Source organism: Protomyctophum parallelum, assembly GCF_964188405.1.
Source record: "Protomyctophum parallelum genome assembly, chromosome: 14".
In the NCBI taxonomy this organism is placed as follows: Eukaryota; Metazoa; Chordata; class Actinopteri; order Myctophiformes; family Myctophidae; genus Protomyctophum; species Protomyctophum parallelum.
In genome coordinates, this window is record NC_139709.1 from 28,613,472 (window position 1) to 28,631,476 (window position 18,005).

Here is an 18,005-nt window from a genome sequence, read left to right on the forward strand (position 1 = left end):
CCCTCGTACAAGGTTTCTTCGACTATGCATGCACCTTAAAACAAGGCTCCAGACTTACCAAAACAAACTTGGTTCTATACTGGGCCTCACCCCCTGAACCCACCTCACCCCTGCCCACTTTGACAGGCTGGAAGGGTTGAGTAGGCTACAGCATCTCGCAATGGGTCTGTTCCACAAGATTCGATATACCACAAAGATACCCATGTACCTGCTAAATACTTCCTTAATGTCAATGAAGTCCACACCCACAACACCAGAGGCAGTTCAACAAACCATGTGCAACCCAGATTCGGCACAAACAAGGGACTAAATTAATTTCGCTCCTATGCCACAAAATTGTGGAACGCCCTACCAACTGTCATTAAGACTGTCGTGAATCCCATGACTCCTTCAAAACCGCTCTCAAAGGGCACTTACGATGGCTGCAATTCTAAACTGGCCCCCGTAAAATCTGAATCCCCCACCTACCCCCTTTTCCCCTCACTGTGGCCCCTTTTCCACCGGTTCAGTTATTTTTGGTTCCATAAAAACATACCTATATTAGATTGTTATCATCATGAAACTTCCCCAATTGAGTACTTACACGAAGACAATGATTTATTGTATTACAAATTTTACATTTTTAAATATGCAAATGAGGCATTGTGTAGGGAAATATGAAAAAGTTACTACTGTGGAAGGGTTATCATGTATTAATTTACGTGTATTGATCCTATAAACAATTTAATATAGGTCTAGTTTTTCCCACCAATTTTGGAGATCTGTCTCCAAAAAGAACTGAACCGGTTCCCATTGGGAACCAACCGGTGGAAAGGGGGTCTGAATATGTTTTTCCCCCCTTTATGATGATTTCCTGTTTTTGTACGTCTATAAATGTTATGATGAATGAATGCTTTATGGTGTCGTCCACTCACAGAACAGTTTTTGTATTGAGTTGTGCTTGAATGTATAGCCTACTGTATGTAGGCCTACTATAATTCTGCAAACTGTTAATAAATACTTCAATCAATCAAAGTCATATGTACGTGCCTCTCAAAGGTGCCAGAAGGTGGTGGAATATTAGCTAGGCTGTAGGCCTATATCCCAATAAAGTTGGTAGGCCTACTGTAAAATACATTAACGGTATTCTGGAGAATGCTGCATGTTTAGCCTAAGACTCTCGTAGATGTATTTTATCGATACAATACGAATACACTAGCCTAGCCTACTAGTCGAGAGTCTAAATGTTAGGATACTACTGCATGTTGTGCAGTTCTGCAAAATAGTACATAATACATAGTGTAGTGTAGGTAGCCGGCTACAATAAACCAAACAGACCAAATTTAACAACTCATTTGAAGTCGACCGTGTATTGGCCATTCTGGAGGAGCGCACAGTCCAGCCAATCACACGCGTTCTGCGTTTTGAGCACTAATCGCGGATTAGACTGCAGGTTTGAGATTCTGGGGGAGAGAGACAGTCAGAGACAGAGGCAGAGGCAGCCAGCCAGTCAGTCATTACTATTCAAACAAACAGTCACACATTTTAGCATCTCGTTGAGAGCTCGCAGTGCTGCTTGCTCACTCCACCACGCCATGCGCAATCTGCTGCTAGTCTAGTCACTGGAATCTCAGGTGCGAGTGTGGAAATAAATAGATGGGTGAGAAGAAATGGTGGAAGCTGGCTAAATCAGGTGGGAATCATTTGACGGACCCTTAAAATCTCGAAGAAGCTCGCCTCGCTCATCATCACCGTGTTGTGTGTGTGCGCACACCGCAGAGTAGAGACCAGACCGCGCGTCCGACCGTTTTCGCGTGTCCATGTACAAGACGGCCAGTTACCCCCCGGTGGATCCCGCACCCTCCTCCATCATGCACGGGACTTGGCTTACAACGGGGTGTAGTAGAGAATTACACACGCCCGTGGCGGTGGAGAGACCCAACAACAAGAAGAAAACGTTCAGCCTGGTCAAAATGATGTCTCTCAGCAGCAGCAGCGGCAGCAACAAGAAGAAGAAGCAGCAACAAAGCAAGCGCCAGCACCACAATAATAACATGCCGTTTACGATCCACTGTCACATCGGGAAAGAGATAAAGCACATTTGCAGCAACTGCAGCCGCGGGAACGATACACAGGATGGTGAGTGGAGCTGCTCGTTTGGCCCATATAGACCTGCAGTGTAGGCTGGTGGCTGTACCGCTGTTCATGATGCGCTTTCACATATTGCATCTGCAATGATATGATATAATGCACATTCATTTGACGATCAATCTTTGCGCCGTAGGATTGTGCTTCATGTGCTTTGACCTGTCGTTCTTTGTGGATTTATCTGGTGGTCTTGTGTGAATAGACTGTATAGAGACAATGAATGCAAATGCACACATACCACACACCAGGTGTAGGCTGGCCTGCCCAGGCATACTGTATAGCGTAGGCTACACAGCCACACCGAAGGAATTCCGTAGAGCGATATGGCTAGTAGCCTACATTGGATTGCCTGCTAAAAATAAACGACATCAGAGCTTTAGATTCGCTCTACTCTGCGAGCAATACTGGATCGAAATAATTTGTATTGTAGATTAATTTGTTCTGAAAGAGTAATGGCGTGGTTTCAGTTTCCATGATCGGGTCCTGATGTAGACTAAACGTGGGCAATAAAGATGAACAAGCTATTTAAATGGCATTTGACTAACATTCTCATATCGTATCATGAACACCATTTAACAATAATTCAGCCTTTTTCAAGGATCATTACATCACCCCCCCAGCCATCTTGGCCACCAAACAACAGGTGATTGCAATTGAACAATAACATGCAGTTACAAACAATGGGGATGTAGCTGTAGGCCTATTATGGAAAGTATTAGGCATACTGCTGCTTGTATACCACAATTTCTTACTGGCATGATGCATGAAATATAGTATCATCAATGACTGAATAACAACAACACAAATGTGTTTGATCTGATTCAGAATCGGACTGCTGCTGTTCATTGTAGTACAGCTGTTTTCTTTTACATGTTATAATTGACAATATTGTCAATTTATATTCTACTTAAAACAGATTTTGAAAGGCTGCTTTTGAGAAGGGCTGCAGGCTGTGCTACCTGGAATGTAAGCTTTGTGTCACCATTGCTCATGAAGCACTACTAGTTAGTAGGCCTACACCACTGAGATTTGCAGTAAGCAGCCAACATGTCAACATGTTTAAAAAAAAAAGGTAGAACGTTCCTTACCTAAAGCCCCCCCCCCCCCCCATTTGACTTATTTTGATGTAGCATTGCACTATGCACCAATTATTTGTTGTGGTAGGCCTAGCAGTCAAATCCATAGGGCAGATGTGGTCATTTTTGCCATCTTCTGCCATTTGTTGGTTTCCCTTTTGCTAGCCCAGCCAGGATACCAGGTGACACTATTGGGACATATGCTGTGATTTAGGCCTGTAAAAGCCTTAGATTGTTATTTCTGTGACTGCACGTCTTGGATTTATGCTGTAGCGAAGAAATGTATGTTGTGCTCGACTGCTAATGTACTCGAGAACATTACAACAAAAAACATGTCTAAATGTCTGAAGACTGCTGCTGGCTTTATTCATGCACTTCCTCTAAAGTGATGTTTGTGTGCTGTTATTTCTGTGTGCATCAAAGTCTCCAGTTTAATTGCCTCTTATGATCGTCCCTCCTGACTTAATATAATAAGTCCGCAAGCAATTCTAAACTGTTTTGATCAAATGGACTAATTGTGTCACTGTGAGATAACAGATGGATTTGTGGTTTTGTGTATTATTGGGGGGGGACTTGGACAGCATATATTATGTAGTTAATGAATTCACACCTAAGTTTGTATGAAAAATGTGTGACATTCTTTGCTTTTGATGTCATAAGCATGTGTATAATGTTAAAAAGCTGTGCATGGTAGTAGGGCTGCATGCCTGATGAAGGTCTGACGACCGAAACGTTGCTCAATAAAATCTAAACTCAAGTGAAGACAGTGTGCGGGATTCTTTTGCTCTACTTATCAGGGCTGCATGCCTAAAATAACAATATATATTATTAATCGTGATTATTGTTCAGGGGTTGACTCGGAGGCACTGGCCCGGCAAGTACAGGTCATGTTCTACTTGCCCAAAGGTCATGCCCACTTGACCGAAAAGTAAATTATAAGTGAATTAAATTATAAAATGAATTACCGTTCAATTGAACACAATGTTGTGTTAGTTTACGTGCACAAACAGTGAAAACGGCACATGATAGGTAAACAGTGCTGTTATTTTACATTGCACAGACCAGAACAGGGAGCACTCCATGTTCAGGTGTTTAAACAATATCTCGTGTTTATAGATAGTTGCATATCCTCTCAAGTTAGCACTTGACGGGTCGGGCAACCTGAAAGCAAACTCCACCTGTCCTTACATTTTATTTACCTGCCAGTAGCAGGTGGGCAACCCTTAGTATCAACACCTGTTGTTGTTACTGTCATTTCCTTAAAGCCTTTGTTGCTCATTGTGCTTATCGGTGCTATACTGTATTTGTGGTCAGTTAGTATGAAGGGCCTCTGAAGTTGTTGTGCCTCTCTGAGCTTGATGTGGAGATGGGTTGTAAATGTTCTGTTTATTAATCGTTTGTGTAAAGGTGAGGAGATGAGGGCAAAGTGCAATATAGCTGACCAAATAAGGTGTTTAAAATACATTTCCAAGTGAGTTTCATGATTACATAAGTGTGAAACACAATCATTCAGTGTTCAATTAACTTTGCATTTGCAACCCTACTTGGTGAATATTTAGAAAGTTGAAGGAAAATGTACCCCAAACAAGGTGCTTAAACTAAAGCTTCATTTATATAGTCCACCATCACACAACGGTCACTTACCCACAAAATGGTCTTTCTTGTCGCCAAGCGACACATCATACTTCAGAGTATATTTAAATTTAGCATTCTGTACATAGAGATAGCTGCCAAACTAGCACAAACAAACCAATCAGTGTGATCTAGCCTCACACAGCTCAGACTTTATGCAGCCTCTGTAGTCTCTGGAAGAGACGGCTTGCTTCTTTTTTCATTTATTTATTTTGTGGCCAAGCATTGGTGTCTCATTCCCTATCCATTCTCCTGCAAGACTACCATAACACATTTTGACATTCCTGACCTACATTTTGACGGCCCTTGTTTTTGATCTCCTTAACAGCTGAGGAAGTTGAGAGGTTGGCTGCCATGCGCTCCGAGTCCCTTGTCCCGGGGACCCACACTCCTCCCATCCGGCGTCGCAGCAAATTTGCCACTCTGGGACGTCTCCTGAAGCCCTGGAAGTGGAGGAAGAAGAAGAGTGAGAAGTTCAAGCAGACCTCTGCTGGTATGAAACTCCCATTTGGTAGTTCAAACAAAATTACACGGTAAAACCTTGAGTGTTAATATAACAGTCAAGAATGAATGTAACTGTGTGTGTGTGTGTGCGCTCCGCGAGCATATTGTTAACAAATGGCTCCTGAAATGACATGCCAGTGTGTGTGGTGAATTTTCCCTTGGCCAGTCAGGGGCAGAAAAGAGCTAGGTTTCAGACTTCAAGCTAATAGAAATTGTTACAAATTGACTGAGTGAAAGTGCAGTTTTTCTGTTTGGCTTTTTGAGCTTAAGGTCCCTTTACTCCTGGGGCCAGTGAAGGACATGCTCCCGGCGTTGGATATGGCTGCATGTATTTGTATTTTACGTGGTTGTTTATGGTGTCTGAGCTATTGTGGATGTCTGAACATACGGTAGGAGACGCTTTGGCACACTGACTGCACCTTTTTAGATGATGTCCAGAGCTGATAGTCACCCTCTGAATATTCATTGCAGGTATGTTACTTTGGTAGACTCTTTCAAATGTATCTTTATGTCCACCTGTTGGTGTTTTTCAGATTCACATTTTTATGTTGTAGAAAGAACAATCTATGGTGCACGTTCTTTACAAAACACCACCACCCGACGAGAAAACTAAAGGGGAATATTGCTTTTACTTAGGTGGGAACTTGTGTGAAAGTGACATACGCACACCTGAACCTGGATTGGACAGGACAGGCTTCGTTAATGCAGCATTGGTGTCTGCTGTGAGATTTAGATGAATCAGTATCTGTCTGACCTCATAGCGTTCGCCATCAGGCCACACTGACCACTACAGTGTGCCTTTCAGATTACTGGTCTTGTTCATTCGATCCCCAGTATGCCATGATAACGAATACTGTTATTTTCTAACAAAAGCAAGGAATGCTGCTTCTTTTCACCTTTTAATAATTGTTTTATATTTTGTATGGAGGGGGCCTGATATTGCCCTTTCCTCATGGTTTTTGACTGTTGCTTTCCCTCAAGGATATTTGGCACAAGCTTGTATTTCTGGCCCTACTCTCTTGCCCCTGGCCCTGCAATCCCTGTTGAGTAAGTGATATTTTTAGTATCCCTCATCCAAAACGCTGATGCTGATATTTCAGAACTCTTCTAAACGGCTGGCTGCTGTCCTTTTGATCATTCTTTTAAATCCACCAGGCGATGATTATGAAACTTTTTTCACCTCCAGTCTTCTTTTTTTTTTGTGAAGGACGAACCGATGAGAATAAAAGGTTTTGTATTTTCATTTTTTGAAACTGCTGTTAATCAGTGGAGGCCCATGGATGAGCTTAGAGCTCATCCATTGTTTTGTAGCTACCATGTTCAGCTCATGTACATTGTCCTAGCAAATCCTCTTTAATATCGGCATTATACATTTGTGACCTACACTCATCTCCCATTGGCTCTCTAGGCTTATGCTTTGTACTTCAAGAGCCTTTATTTGTATATTTTTGTATGGGTTGTGAAAATGTGTTTTTTTTGTTTGGTTGGAACAATGCACTTTTATTTTGGTAACTTTAAATTCTCCACTGGTACCGGTAATTGGTTCACTTTTGTTTGATCAAACTGAGGGGCCACGGTGGCCATGGCCTCCATGCAATTCCTGTCATGCTTAATACTGCAACTGCAGAACTTTAGTAATCATTTTTTTAACGTTATGGAACACTTTCTTTTGGTTTGCATATCATTTGATTTATAGCGTACCGTCAGTCATCTAAAGATCAGGGACCTGAGCTGTCCTGCAGTGTTGTTCATGCTCTTATCGCTGCAGTGGTTTATCTGGTGCCCTGATGTTGTTCATACTTCCTCTGCCAGTAGGGAGCAGACCAGCTGCTGGGCTGCCTATGCAGATGTTCATGCAGGTAATTGGACACTGAGCACAGTAGAGTAGAGGATTATGGATGGCGTGTTGTGATATTCCAGGCGGATAAAAGCTAGCTCCAAGGGACTTTACTCCTTATCTCAGGAAGATGGCAAGGTCTGGCACGTTATCGTGTCACATCCTGTCTGTCCACCATGCAGCTTACAGTGCAGTGTTGAAGGACCCCTACTAGTAGTGATCTGAGCATCTCCTAGTGGGTGTTCCTGCTGTCATTACCCTATGACCACGCTTTGAAGCGCATGTAAAATGAGTACCGTAAGTGTAAATGATGCTGCTGTGGTCCAGTAAACATTTTGAAGTGGAACTAGGAACCAGATTTCGGTGGTATGGCATAGGCCCTACCACCAAAATCTGGTGGTATGCCATACCACTGGAACCGGTTTTCCAAAAGATACAATATTTCCATGTTTTTGAACGACGTTCCTCCGCCCACTTTTCGACTATCGCCTCTTCGTCTCCTATCGGCAGTAGTTGCTGGGTCCCATAGAGTAGACTAGTAATAACGCACTTTGGAAAATACGCCAGGCTGTCGCCTGCTGTTAAAACTCACCGTCTGTGTTATAGCTTAGCTTTATCCCTCCTGGTTTCCCCATATAAACGGCAGACAGAATTGACAGGCTTCTTTTTTTTTCTTTCCTCCTAACACCAGTGTGCCCTTAATGTTGTATCTGTCAAAGTCTCATTGGTGCAACCACATCTAAAAAAAAAACTTCTTTCACTGATAATGAAAGTTTTAAATAATATTTTTTCTGAGACAAAGGCTGACTGAATAGATTTGGTAAAAGCCTCCACTTTGAGATACCAGGCCTTAGGGTTGGTTTGAGAGTGTTCAGTCTATCTGGGTCACTTCACAGTGGAATACGTCTCTAAAACCATGCTCATTGCAGTCTGTATTCAGTTATGCCAGTTTCATTTAATATGCTCTTAGCTTGGTCTCTCAGATGAATTGGTTATCGTCATCTTCGGTAAAGATCATGAGTGGCTGGAGTACATGATCAAGATTAGTGTAGTAGGGTAATTTTACTACTAAAATAATATGCAGTTAGGGAAATATCTACAAGCTCATATGAGCCTGTAGTTCTGGTGGTCACAATACCATACTGATCGTCTGGCATGTTTAGACCATTGTGTCCGACTCAGTCCCAATATATTTGACAATAGAGCGCCAATGTCCTGACGTCACTCGCTCATCCCCTGGTTCTGCCTGGTTCACAGAATTAATTTCTCTATGGAGAATAACATGGGGTCATCTTAAAATCCTTTCATGTAAGCATTGTGGTCCAAAAATAAACAAGCTGTCTCTGCGTTCTTGTCAGGGAGTTGTCTCTGTATCGTTTGCAACAGTCAGTCACTCATGATACAGTCTGTTTCTAGCGAAAATATAACTAATTCAGTAGCAGTAACAATAGCGTTTTCTCTCAGTCAGTTGATTCTTCTTATCCATATGAGTGAAACGGCAGGGGTGACATGTTTATTTTTCAAACGCATGCAGTTCTTATTTGAGGTGATCTAAAAATACCCCTATGGGGATTACAATGTAAATAAAAACTACATACATTCAGACTTCGGTGCTCCATCTATACTGCCCACCATTTCCCAAAGCATACTTTAGTGTAGATCAATGTTTCTCATACTCGTTGATTTTTCTTTCAGCTAATTACACCATACCATACCATTACACCTTACGTGTGTGTGTGTGTGTGTGTGTGTGTGTGTGTGTGTGTGTGTGTGTGTGTGTGTGTGTGTGTGTGTGTGTGTGTGTGTGTGTGTGTGTGTGTGTGTGTGCGCGCGCGCGCATTTGAATCAGTTAATTTCAGCATGCTAACTTGCTGAGTAATTCAACAAACTAAATATCATTCCATTCATTCTTTGTTAATTTTGTATTTATATGGAGTTATTTTCCTTCCTCCAATTTAGATGTTATGCCAATTCTCAATCTCATGCACACACAGTTGGCCGGTTCAAGACTTGTAGGTCAAGGCAAAGTCTGCTGTTATAGCGCCACCATGAGGATGATTGTAGTCTACCGAGAGTGTAAAATTCATGATTGTGCAAAACGTGTCCCTCTCACAAACTTTGAAAGCCAATCTGAAAAATATGACTACAGAGATAGGCCTGATGTGTGATGCAAATATAAATAAATATGCATTATGCAATAAATACTTGTAGATTACTACATGTTACTGAACATTACTGCTATGAGCCCTTTCTGCCCCATGATACGCTTGTATATTATATTTGTGGAAATTAATACTTTAGGAAAATCGCATTCATATTTTTTGGTTAGAATTTCAATTTCAATTCACCATATCCTGAGGTCTATATAAATGATGAGCCTCTGCTGGAATATTTTGGAACATATTGATGTTTCCTACTCAGCAGCTAATGCTTGGCCTGAAGCTGCTCTGAGATGACAACTTGAGCATGGAGAGTGATGCTGAACAACATCTGGTATCCTGGAGGAACTTGTAGTGGAGCATAGTGTTTGACATTTTATAACCTAAAAGCACAAAGTATCGTGACATTATGGACAGTTTTCTGGTGAGACTTTGCTTCAAATCTGAGAGCATTGGGTTTTAAATAATCCATGGTGTTTTTATGACTGAAGCACAAGGTCAGGCTGTCATAAGTCTAGGAGGAGGAGGTTTTAGCTTTGGGGACATCGACTATCTTGGGTCAGGGAAGGGCAGCACTATCTTGTGTCGGGGGAAGGGCGACACTCCAGGGTCCTACACATGTAACGCACGCACGCACACAAGCTGTGGTCTCCTTCTCCTTGAAGCAGGAGCCACTGGCCTGCAGGGAGATTGTTGTGCAGGGGTCTCGCTGATCCTAATTTCACAATCTTAATTGGGTCCTTTGCAGGGGTAGATTTTTAAATGACTAGCGTGACGTTTAACCACCTCCTCTCAGCCCAGCGACAGAAAATGAAATCTAAAGATGGCTACAGGCATCTAAAGATAGCTACAAGCAGTAGCTTTGGGACATGTCCGCTTGTACATAATGCATTACTATAGGAGGTGTAATTTTAGCTTTGCTCATATGGAGCGGCAGCCTTTTGATTGGAATGATCGGTGGATGTGATCTTTAACAATTTCATTCATTTAATTACGTTTAAATTCAGAGCTTAAAGGTTAAGTGAATGAAATATCCTATTCATTTTGCAGATGGTAATAGTACTCATTTCTACATTCCTCCACAGAATTGTAGGTCTAATTTGGCTGGTTACATTAATAATTCATAATGAATTTTAAAATATGATGAATATTCATGAGACTACTCTTAAGTTTATAACCATGTTGCCTAAGGCCTTTCTGTGTGGTCCTTACTGGGAATCTGCTGATGAAATCAAACGTTTTTCCTTTTCTTTCAGCTTTGGAAAGGAAGATGTCGGTGAGACAGAGCAGGGAGGAGTTGATCAAGAGAGGTGTGCTGAAGGAGATTTTTGAAAAAGGTAAGAATATGAAATGTTTGAGTTTCTTATTGCGACCGAAGGTTACAGTTAACTATGGAATCGTGCATTTCCCGTCAGTGTGTTGGTCGGGCACGTGACATCATCAGGGATATATGGGATTAATATTAAGCCCATATATGGAGATCCCTGATGTCATCAATATTGGCCAGCAACTACTACATCTGACCTCAAACCCTTAGATCTCCATATATGGAGCTGACCTGTTCAGACATTCCATATGTAAGTCATCTTACAGTTATGACTTTAAGCTGTGAGAGGAGAAGATATGCTGTTAAATTACACAGCCTTGAGTTAATCTATTAACATGTTTAACCCAGGGGGGCAGTCAGCCAGATATTTCGTGAAGCCTCATTTGAAATCGGTAGTTCATATAATGGCCTGTTGTGGCGCTGGACTGGACCCAAAAAGCCCCATAGCTCCATAGAGGCCCATGTATTTTGGCCCAACTTCACCTAGACTGTATTACCTTAATAAACATGGTCATGAATACTTTCTTCTTCCAGTCACTAGTTTAAAGTCTCATTTCTAATGTCATAATATTCTTTTTGGAAAATTATGGTCCCATTAATTAAAAAAATGACCATAAAGAAAAAAAAACATACCGTTACAGTATATGATCGGGATTCCCCTCCCACTCGAGTCAAAATAAAAACCAAAGGAGAAGAAGGGGGGAAGTCCCGCCTCGTTGTCTGGGCAGCCAATGGCCAGCTGGTCCAAAACGGAGCCAGCCAATGGCCAGCTGGTACCAAACGGATCTAGAAAGATGGCGACTTACATCAGGAATTACCATATTATTACAGGCTTCATTTTACGTTCATGTTAGACCCGGCGAACGCTTTGTCCATATTTTTTACAGTCTATGGTTTAACCACATGAACCCCTGGGGGACCCCACCCTGGTAAACTATGTATTTAGGGTTTAAATGTTTCAAGTGCTGCCAGTGGTTGGTGCAGATACAAGACTAAGACTTACTATTGGTCATCTAGAGATATGACTTCCAAGTTAAGTTTTAGAAACTATTTTGCCTGACGGGTTGTGGAGAAAGTTGTTCCAAGTCATATGCCTGTCAATCTGCCATCTGATAATGCTCTAAATGGAAGTGATGTGCGAGAGAGGGGCGGGGATTATAAATCCCATTATGGCAAAAAATATATAAATCTTTCATCTCATTGGCCACTGGAGTATAATCGGCTTTGAGCTGGCTGACACCCTTAACTGGCACGCAACACACCAGCCAAACCCTGTCTAGCACTGGATAGAATGAAAAGCAGCACACCAATCCTTCTACACGTTCCTGGGGGTCTTGATGTTCCGGGGACCCCCACACGGTAACTCTATCATTTCTCGACCGTTTCGGACGCGGGGCGGCTTGCCGGAACCGGGCCGTCACCCTGGCTGTGTTCCTGTGGGTCTGGAACTTCCAGGGACCCCCACACGGAGTTGCACCACTCACTTCACGCGGGTGTGATTTAAAAAAAAACCCAACCTTTTTCATTCAACTGGGTGAACGCCAAACCCAAATCCCAAATCAAATGGCACATGCCTTTTGGTTTGTTTCCATCAATCACAAATGTAGGGCTTGTCACCATAATTCCATCAGGCCTCCAAAACTACAGGAGGATACTGGTCTCTGTGTTGAAATGAGTCATGTCTTCTTTTTACCAATTGGATGCCTCAGGTGGCAACCAGAAAACAAGAAGCCTGTTGCTACTGCTGTCATGGTAGAATCAGTTGATGGAAAAATGCTCACACACATGCAGATGGCTGACAAATTAAAGGAAAAAGCTGAATAAATGACTGGAGAAACAAAACGATACCATACTGTATGGTTTCATACAGGTACTGCATGAGATGATAAACTTAATGAAACGTTTGACATCATGCTCTCTGACATGTTGACATGCTGAGCAGGCATTTTCCTGGCATGTCTTTGATCCATAGGACTTCTTAGGGAGGGTTGGGTCACTGCAAAGTTATTCTGATTGATCTCCTTTATCCTTTGATGAATCATTTATATCCTGGGAATGGTCTCTTTTTCAAGATGACAATGCCCCCATGCCTTATCCAGTACTAGGGTGCTATGGATTTTTTTGTTATCGCGGTACCGACAGTATGGTGGTATTGCGTTATTGAGTGATACCTCAAAAAGTAATATAATATATATATATATATATATATATATATATAATCATTATAATGATAATATAAGGGGCACAGTAAGTGACCTGCTCACTCCTCAATCATGCATTGAAGTAAGCATGAACTCAGTTCAGGGGTTTCCCCAGGCTGGCAGAGGGAGAGTAGTGGTCAGGATTACAGTTTAGGCAATTGCCAAAAATTTCACCAGTTTAATTTTTTTTCCACCTGCACCTTTGTAGTCGCTATTAGCAGTGGGCCGGTAATGCGTAAAGTTGTGTGTCCCGGGTGTGTTCTCACGGGTAGCACAGGCCTCTCCTAGAATCGGAGGGGCCACACCAGGTGCCACACTGCCATGCCATTAGACACTTTGAAAGTACACTCAGACCGTATTTCAACTGAATTCAATTAACAGCTGGAATGTGTGTAACTAATAGCATTTAGAGCATTTGTGGGGAAAGTGATTTGCCTTATTGAGTCATAATCAGACTAAAGAAAGAAAAGCAGGTGCGCTTCCTCTGGAAACCGCCCTTGGTTGAGGCAGTGGGTGCTCAGCTTTGAAAATAACTTGACTCATAAACCAACTAAGTGGAAAAAGCGGCACTCCAAAAGAAAAGATGCAAGACAGGCTCTGATGTAATTTTTCATGTTTATTTGAGAACACTGACTCGTTCGGCAAACGGCATTCTTCAATCAGAGCAGATTAAAAAGACTAACTTTCTTTTTATTGTTTCTCATCAGCAACTGTTGAATTCCGATCTTCAATGGATGGCAGGGTCTGCACTCAGGACCACCACTCTCTGAAGTCTTCTATGATTATGCCCAGCAAGAAGTCTTTTACATACCCAGGTGACTTTCAGGGTACCCCTGCCAAGCCCCCATTGTACCACAAACAGCCTCCTGCCCTCCCTCCAAAGCCTTTCTCCAGGAACCACAGCACAGGTGAGTTATCTATGTTCCTGAACACTCTCAAACAGTGGTGGAAGAATTAGCTGCACCCTGTTGCACTTTAAAGTCATGCATCCACCATTTTACTTCATATGCTTTGATTGTAATGATCTCAGCCACGCCGAAAGGCTGAAAAGCAGATGTTTTAGCGGCTAAAATATCTGCTTCCTGGATTAGCAGTAAACCGATATACAAGGACGAAAATTTGCCTCTGTCCTTTTGTGTCTGTGTACTGTGTGCTGCTAATCTTGGACACTGCTGGACTGATCAGCGTGAAACATTGCAACCTCCGCCCCAAATGTTTCAAATCGGCCTCATGGTTGTTTTACAAAGGACAGCTTGACATTTGTGCGTGTAACTCTTGAACTGTAGCTTGTAAAAAGAATACCAACGTTTTCAAATAATTGCAGTGGAGTAAACGGTCACATTACCTGTAGCATTACCTTGGCCTAGTTGGCTTGTTCCCACCACTCAAATCAACACTGAGCCCAGCTCAGCCCACTGAGTTTGTGTACTGGCCTCGTCATGTGGCCAGGGCCGTGCTTTGCTGTAGGCGAACTAGGAGGCCTCTTGGGGAACCAAACACTCAGGGGACTCCTTTTTTAATTTATATTTAGCTTTCTAATCCATACAGGGCTAATTTGGCGAAATATAATGGCCACATGATGTGGCTGTTGGGCAGAAACATCATATCTCCATATTTCATTTTTTTATTTCTATTCTTGTACATTAATGCCTAATGCCTTACTTCGTCATATTACAGTGTCAGTGAAAATGGTAATTTTATTAACCCATTAACTGCCCCATTTACCTGCTTTCTTGACAAAACAAACAAATCTACTATTACTTAGATTTACTTAGATTTAATATGCTGAGATGATTTACACTCTACAGCAAGCAAAGTTACCGTCGCGGAATATGAAGCAATACACTGTAAATACAAGCTTCAACTTACTGCGTCTATATTGCATGTGTCCTACTAATGTACACCAAAAGACACATTGAAATTATCTTAGAAAAGCTTTACAAACATAAAACAGCCAACAGTCGAGCCTAAACCTGTGACCCATAGAAAGGTGTTACCTTAGGTGCATTCGTTTTCACAGCAGACCCATAGACTCAGGAGACCTGCATGTGAATACAGGTTTGCCAATTTCATACGTGGTCGCATGACTGTGTCGCACACCTACAAGCTCACAATGCGTTGCTTATGAAACTAATAATGTTCATAAGTATTAAGCCATGGGGGGGGGGGCAGCGCAGTTAAATGCATGTAGGGGAAACACTAATGTAATGGTTCTAAACAAAACTGCAGAGTTTCCTGTAGTGCATCACTTGAAACGTTCTTCATCTCTCCTTGATGCTCTCTCTTTCTGCAGACTCTTTCCAGCCCATGAAGCTACCCTGCATGCTCGGCGGGAGGCTCTCTCCTCCTCTACCTCCCAAGAAGGTGATGATTTGTGTGCCTACGGGGGGGCGGGGAACCCCCTCTCCGTCCCCCAACCCCCTCAGCACCTTCGCCCAAAAGTGTCCGCCACCTCAGGGCGTGCCCCCGCACCACGGCGGCACCCTGTTGCCGTCCCAGCTCACGTGTCTGACCACGAGCCTCCGCCAGAGCCACGGCCACCCGCTTCAGCTCCAGTACGGCAGCATGCACCACCCCAGCCGCATCATCGAGGAGCTCAACAAAACCCTGGCGCTGTCCATGCAGAGGTTTGAAAGGTTGGTTACACGTAAATCTTAGTTATGACGTTTAATATAATACATTTGCAGAGGTCGCTTAAACCTAGCTGGAAAATATTAGTCATGAGTCATGACTGAGGGAGCTAAGCAGGATGGGATATGAATAAGCACACAAGAAGAGAACATGATGTTGAAGAAAGCGGATGGATCACTGGTACTTTGAACAGTGTCATCCTGTATCCCTGAGCCTGCAGCAGCCTGATAAAGCTGCACACATGATGGCGTCACAAACATAGTGTTGCTGTCGGGCAGAAATCTTGTATCTCTTCAACTGAACGTGTTTTTAAAGTGAAAGTGATTAAGTCTATCTGTGGCTTTTATAAATATTTTAACCAATGAGAAGTATTAAAAATGTTTGACTACATCATGGCTATTATATTGGATTCACTGGAGCACAAATTGTTTTGCCCATTTCCTGAAAAGTAACCGTTTTGGACATGCAAGATTTCTTCCCAATAGCCACTATTTATGTACTTCAGATGCTCTGAGAGTGAATGGGTATTGTTGTACAACAAAATGATCATACTGTACTTGACAGGCGGTGCGTGTCAAACCTCCAATATATTCTAACATTTACTCGGCTGTATACCTTACCTCTCACATTATCTCTTATTTCTGTTGGATGAGCTGACGGTTCTTGTGTCACTCTGTGCTGCAGGGTGATTTTAAAAATCCCCACAGATACATTATAGATATAAAAGTCTTGAACCTTTTAGAAAAGATGCTAGTATGATGCTCTGCTTCTGACAAACAAAGATCTGTGCTAGAACACTCGGTTCCGTAAAGCATGGCCTAGTTTTGTTTGTCTTTGAAGTGTTTTTTGCTTCTTTCTTTTTCTTTTTTTTTAAGGAAGGGACAGGGTAGGGTATTGAACATTATTTAATAAACCTAAACCATCACTTAACAATCGGTCTGAAATTGTCATTGGTTTAGCACTTGATATCATACTGATGTACATTTGAATGGTAGTGCTAAGCCGTAGTTTGTGTTATACAAGCTGTGTAAATAGTTTTTCCTGCTGTTCATCATAGTTAAAACTAAAAGGCTTGCAAGGGATTTTGTAGGATTTGTACAATTTTTTTTTAAATGTGTATTTGTGCTCTTCTTGTAGTTAAATACTGTATTGTGATCCCAATTCCCGCCACATACAGTAGCTCCTCCACAAAGGCACACGTTTCCATTCTCGTCTTCCTGGCCCTCTCAATACTTATTTAATGAGCTTGCATAGTTTCCCTGTGTCAATTTCTCAGCAGGGAATTGTGGGTATTCACGTTGTGATGCTCTCTGATAACATGGATTAAAACCCACTCCACTGGACTATTCATGTATTTAATATACCAGCAGCCTCTTGCCCCAATTAAAGTTAGTGTAAGTGATAGTGTTTTTTGAGTGGTGCAACCACTCCAAGGAACAGCAATGTCCGTGATGTTCACCTATGTGTTCACCTGCTATGTGTTGGTTAATGAGCACCAGTTTGAGTACCAGTAGGGGCGCTGTTTGCCAGAAACAGAGAGACACTGTTGCCTGCTAATGAGAGAGAGAGAGAGAGGGGGAGGGGGAGGGAGGGAGGGAGAGAGGGGGGGGAGTTGCACCACTCTGTTCACAGGGGTGTGATTCTTTTCTTTTTTGCCGCACCAGAATTCGAACAAGCCTTCACACCTGCAAAACAGAAAATAAATGTTCAAGTGTATTTCATTAACTCGTTAATAAGGCAGATGTTCCTCTTATCTTCCAGCTCTGCCTTACATGGTGGTGGACAGTGTGCTCTAATGGACAGGAGGGACATCCCGCCTGCGATCATAGACTGTGACGATGACAAGGAGAACATGCCAAACGAGAGCGACTACGAGGACCTGCCCAGCATGTATAAAGACGAAGAGGATGATGACACCGATGACGACGAAGATGATGACGACATATTTACAAGTAAGCCATATTACCAAGGGGTGGTCGTTTTGGTGGATTTCTATTTGACTACTTGAACCCCAGCATCCATAGTCTGGGCGGAAACATTAACCAAACATAGTTGAGCTACAAGCTCACAAGCTTGTGGCAAAGAGATTAGGTGTGGACGGAAAGAAGCTGTCCAAGTACAGTGACAACTCTCTACAGTTTACCAAGTCGAGTGGGTTTAAGTGGTCATTGTGACACAGCAAGATTATGTTGGCGGTATTTAAGCGGTCACTGCAGAATGATAGTTTTTAAGCTATCGAACGAGGAGTAATCACAGTAGCCTACTTTGTTCTCTAAAAACAACGTGTAATGCATGTGTATATCAGTCCTTGCTAATGCTCCCCCCCCCCCCCCCCCCCCCCATATCAAACAAATGTTTGGTCAAACCATGTGACTCCCATTGGAAGCATTCTGGTGGCCTAAAAAAGTTACCAAACATTTGATTGATATGTGTTTGATACGTGTGAATGAGGCATGAGAGTGTACAAATGGAACCAAATGATTGGAGTCCCAGAGCTAATTAAAATAAAAC

General features: G+C 42.4%; 1 protein-coding gene across 1 annotated transcript in view; it reads left to right on the plus strand.

Moving 5' to 3' along the window:
- Positions 1 to 1,689: 1,689 nt before the first annotated feature.
- The window catches only part of LOC310870418 (phosphatase and actin regulator 1), a 30,415-nt gene continuing 14,099 nt past the window's right edge, over positions 1,690 to 18,005 (plus strand). Inside the window, exons 1-6 of the mRNA XM_083781640.1 lie at positions 1,690 to 2,118; positions 5,164 to 5,328; positions 10,592 to 10,672; positions 13,571 to 13,771; positions 15,157 to 15,499; positions 17,256 to 17,446. Of these exons, the coding sequence (XP_083637766.1) occupies positions 1,800 to 2,118; positions 5,164 to 5,328; positions 10,592 to 10,672; positions 13,571 to 13,771; positions 15,157 to 15,499; positions 17,256 to 17,446 (1,300 nt within the window). The 5' untranslated portion in view covers positions 1,690 to 1,799. The remainder of the gene's footprint in view (positions 2,119 to 5,163; positions 5,329 to 10,591; positions 10,673 to 13,570; positions 13,772 to 15,156; positions 15,500 to 17,255; positions 17,447 to 18,005) is intronic.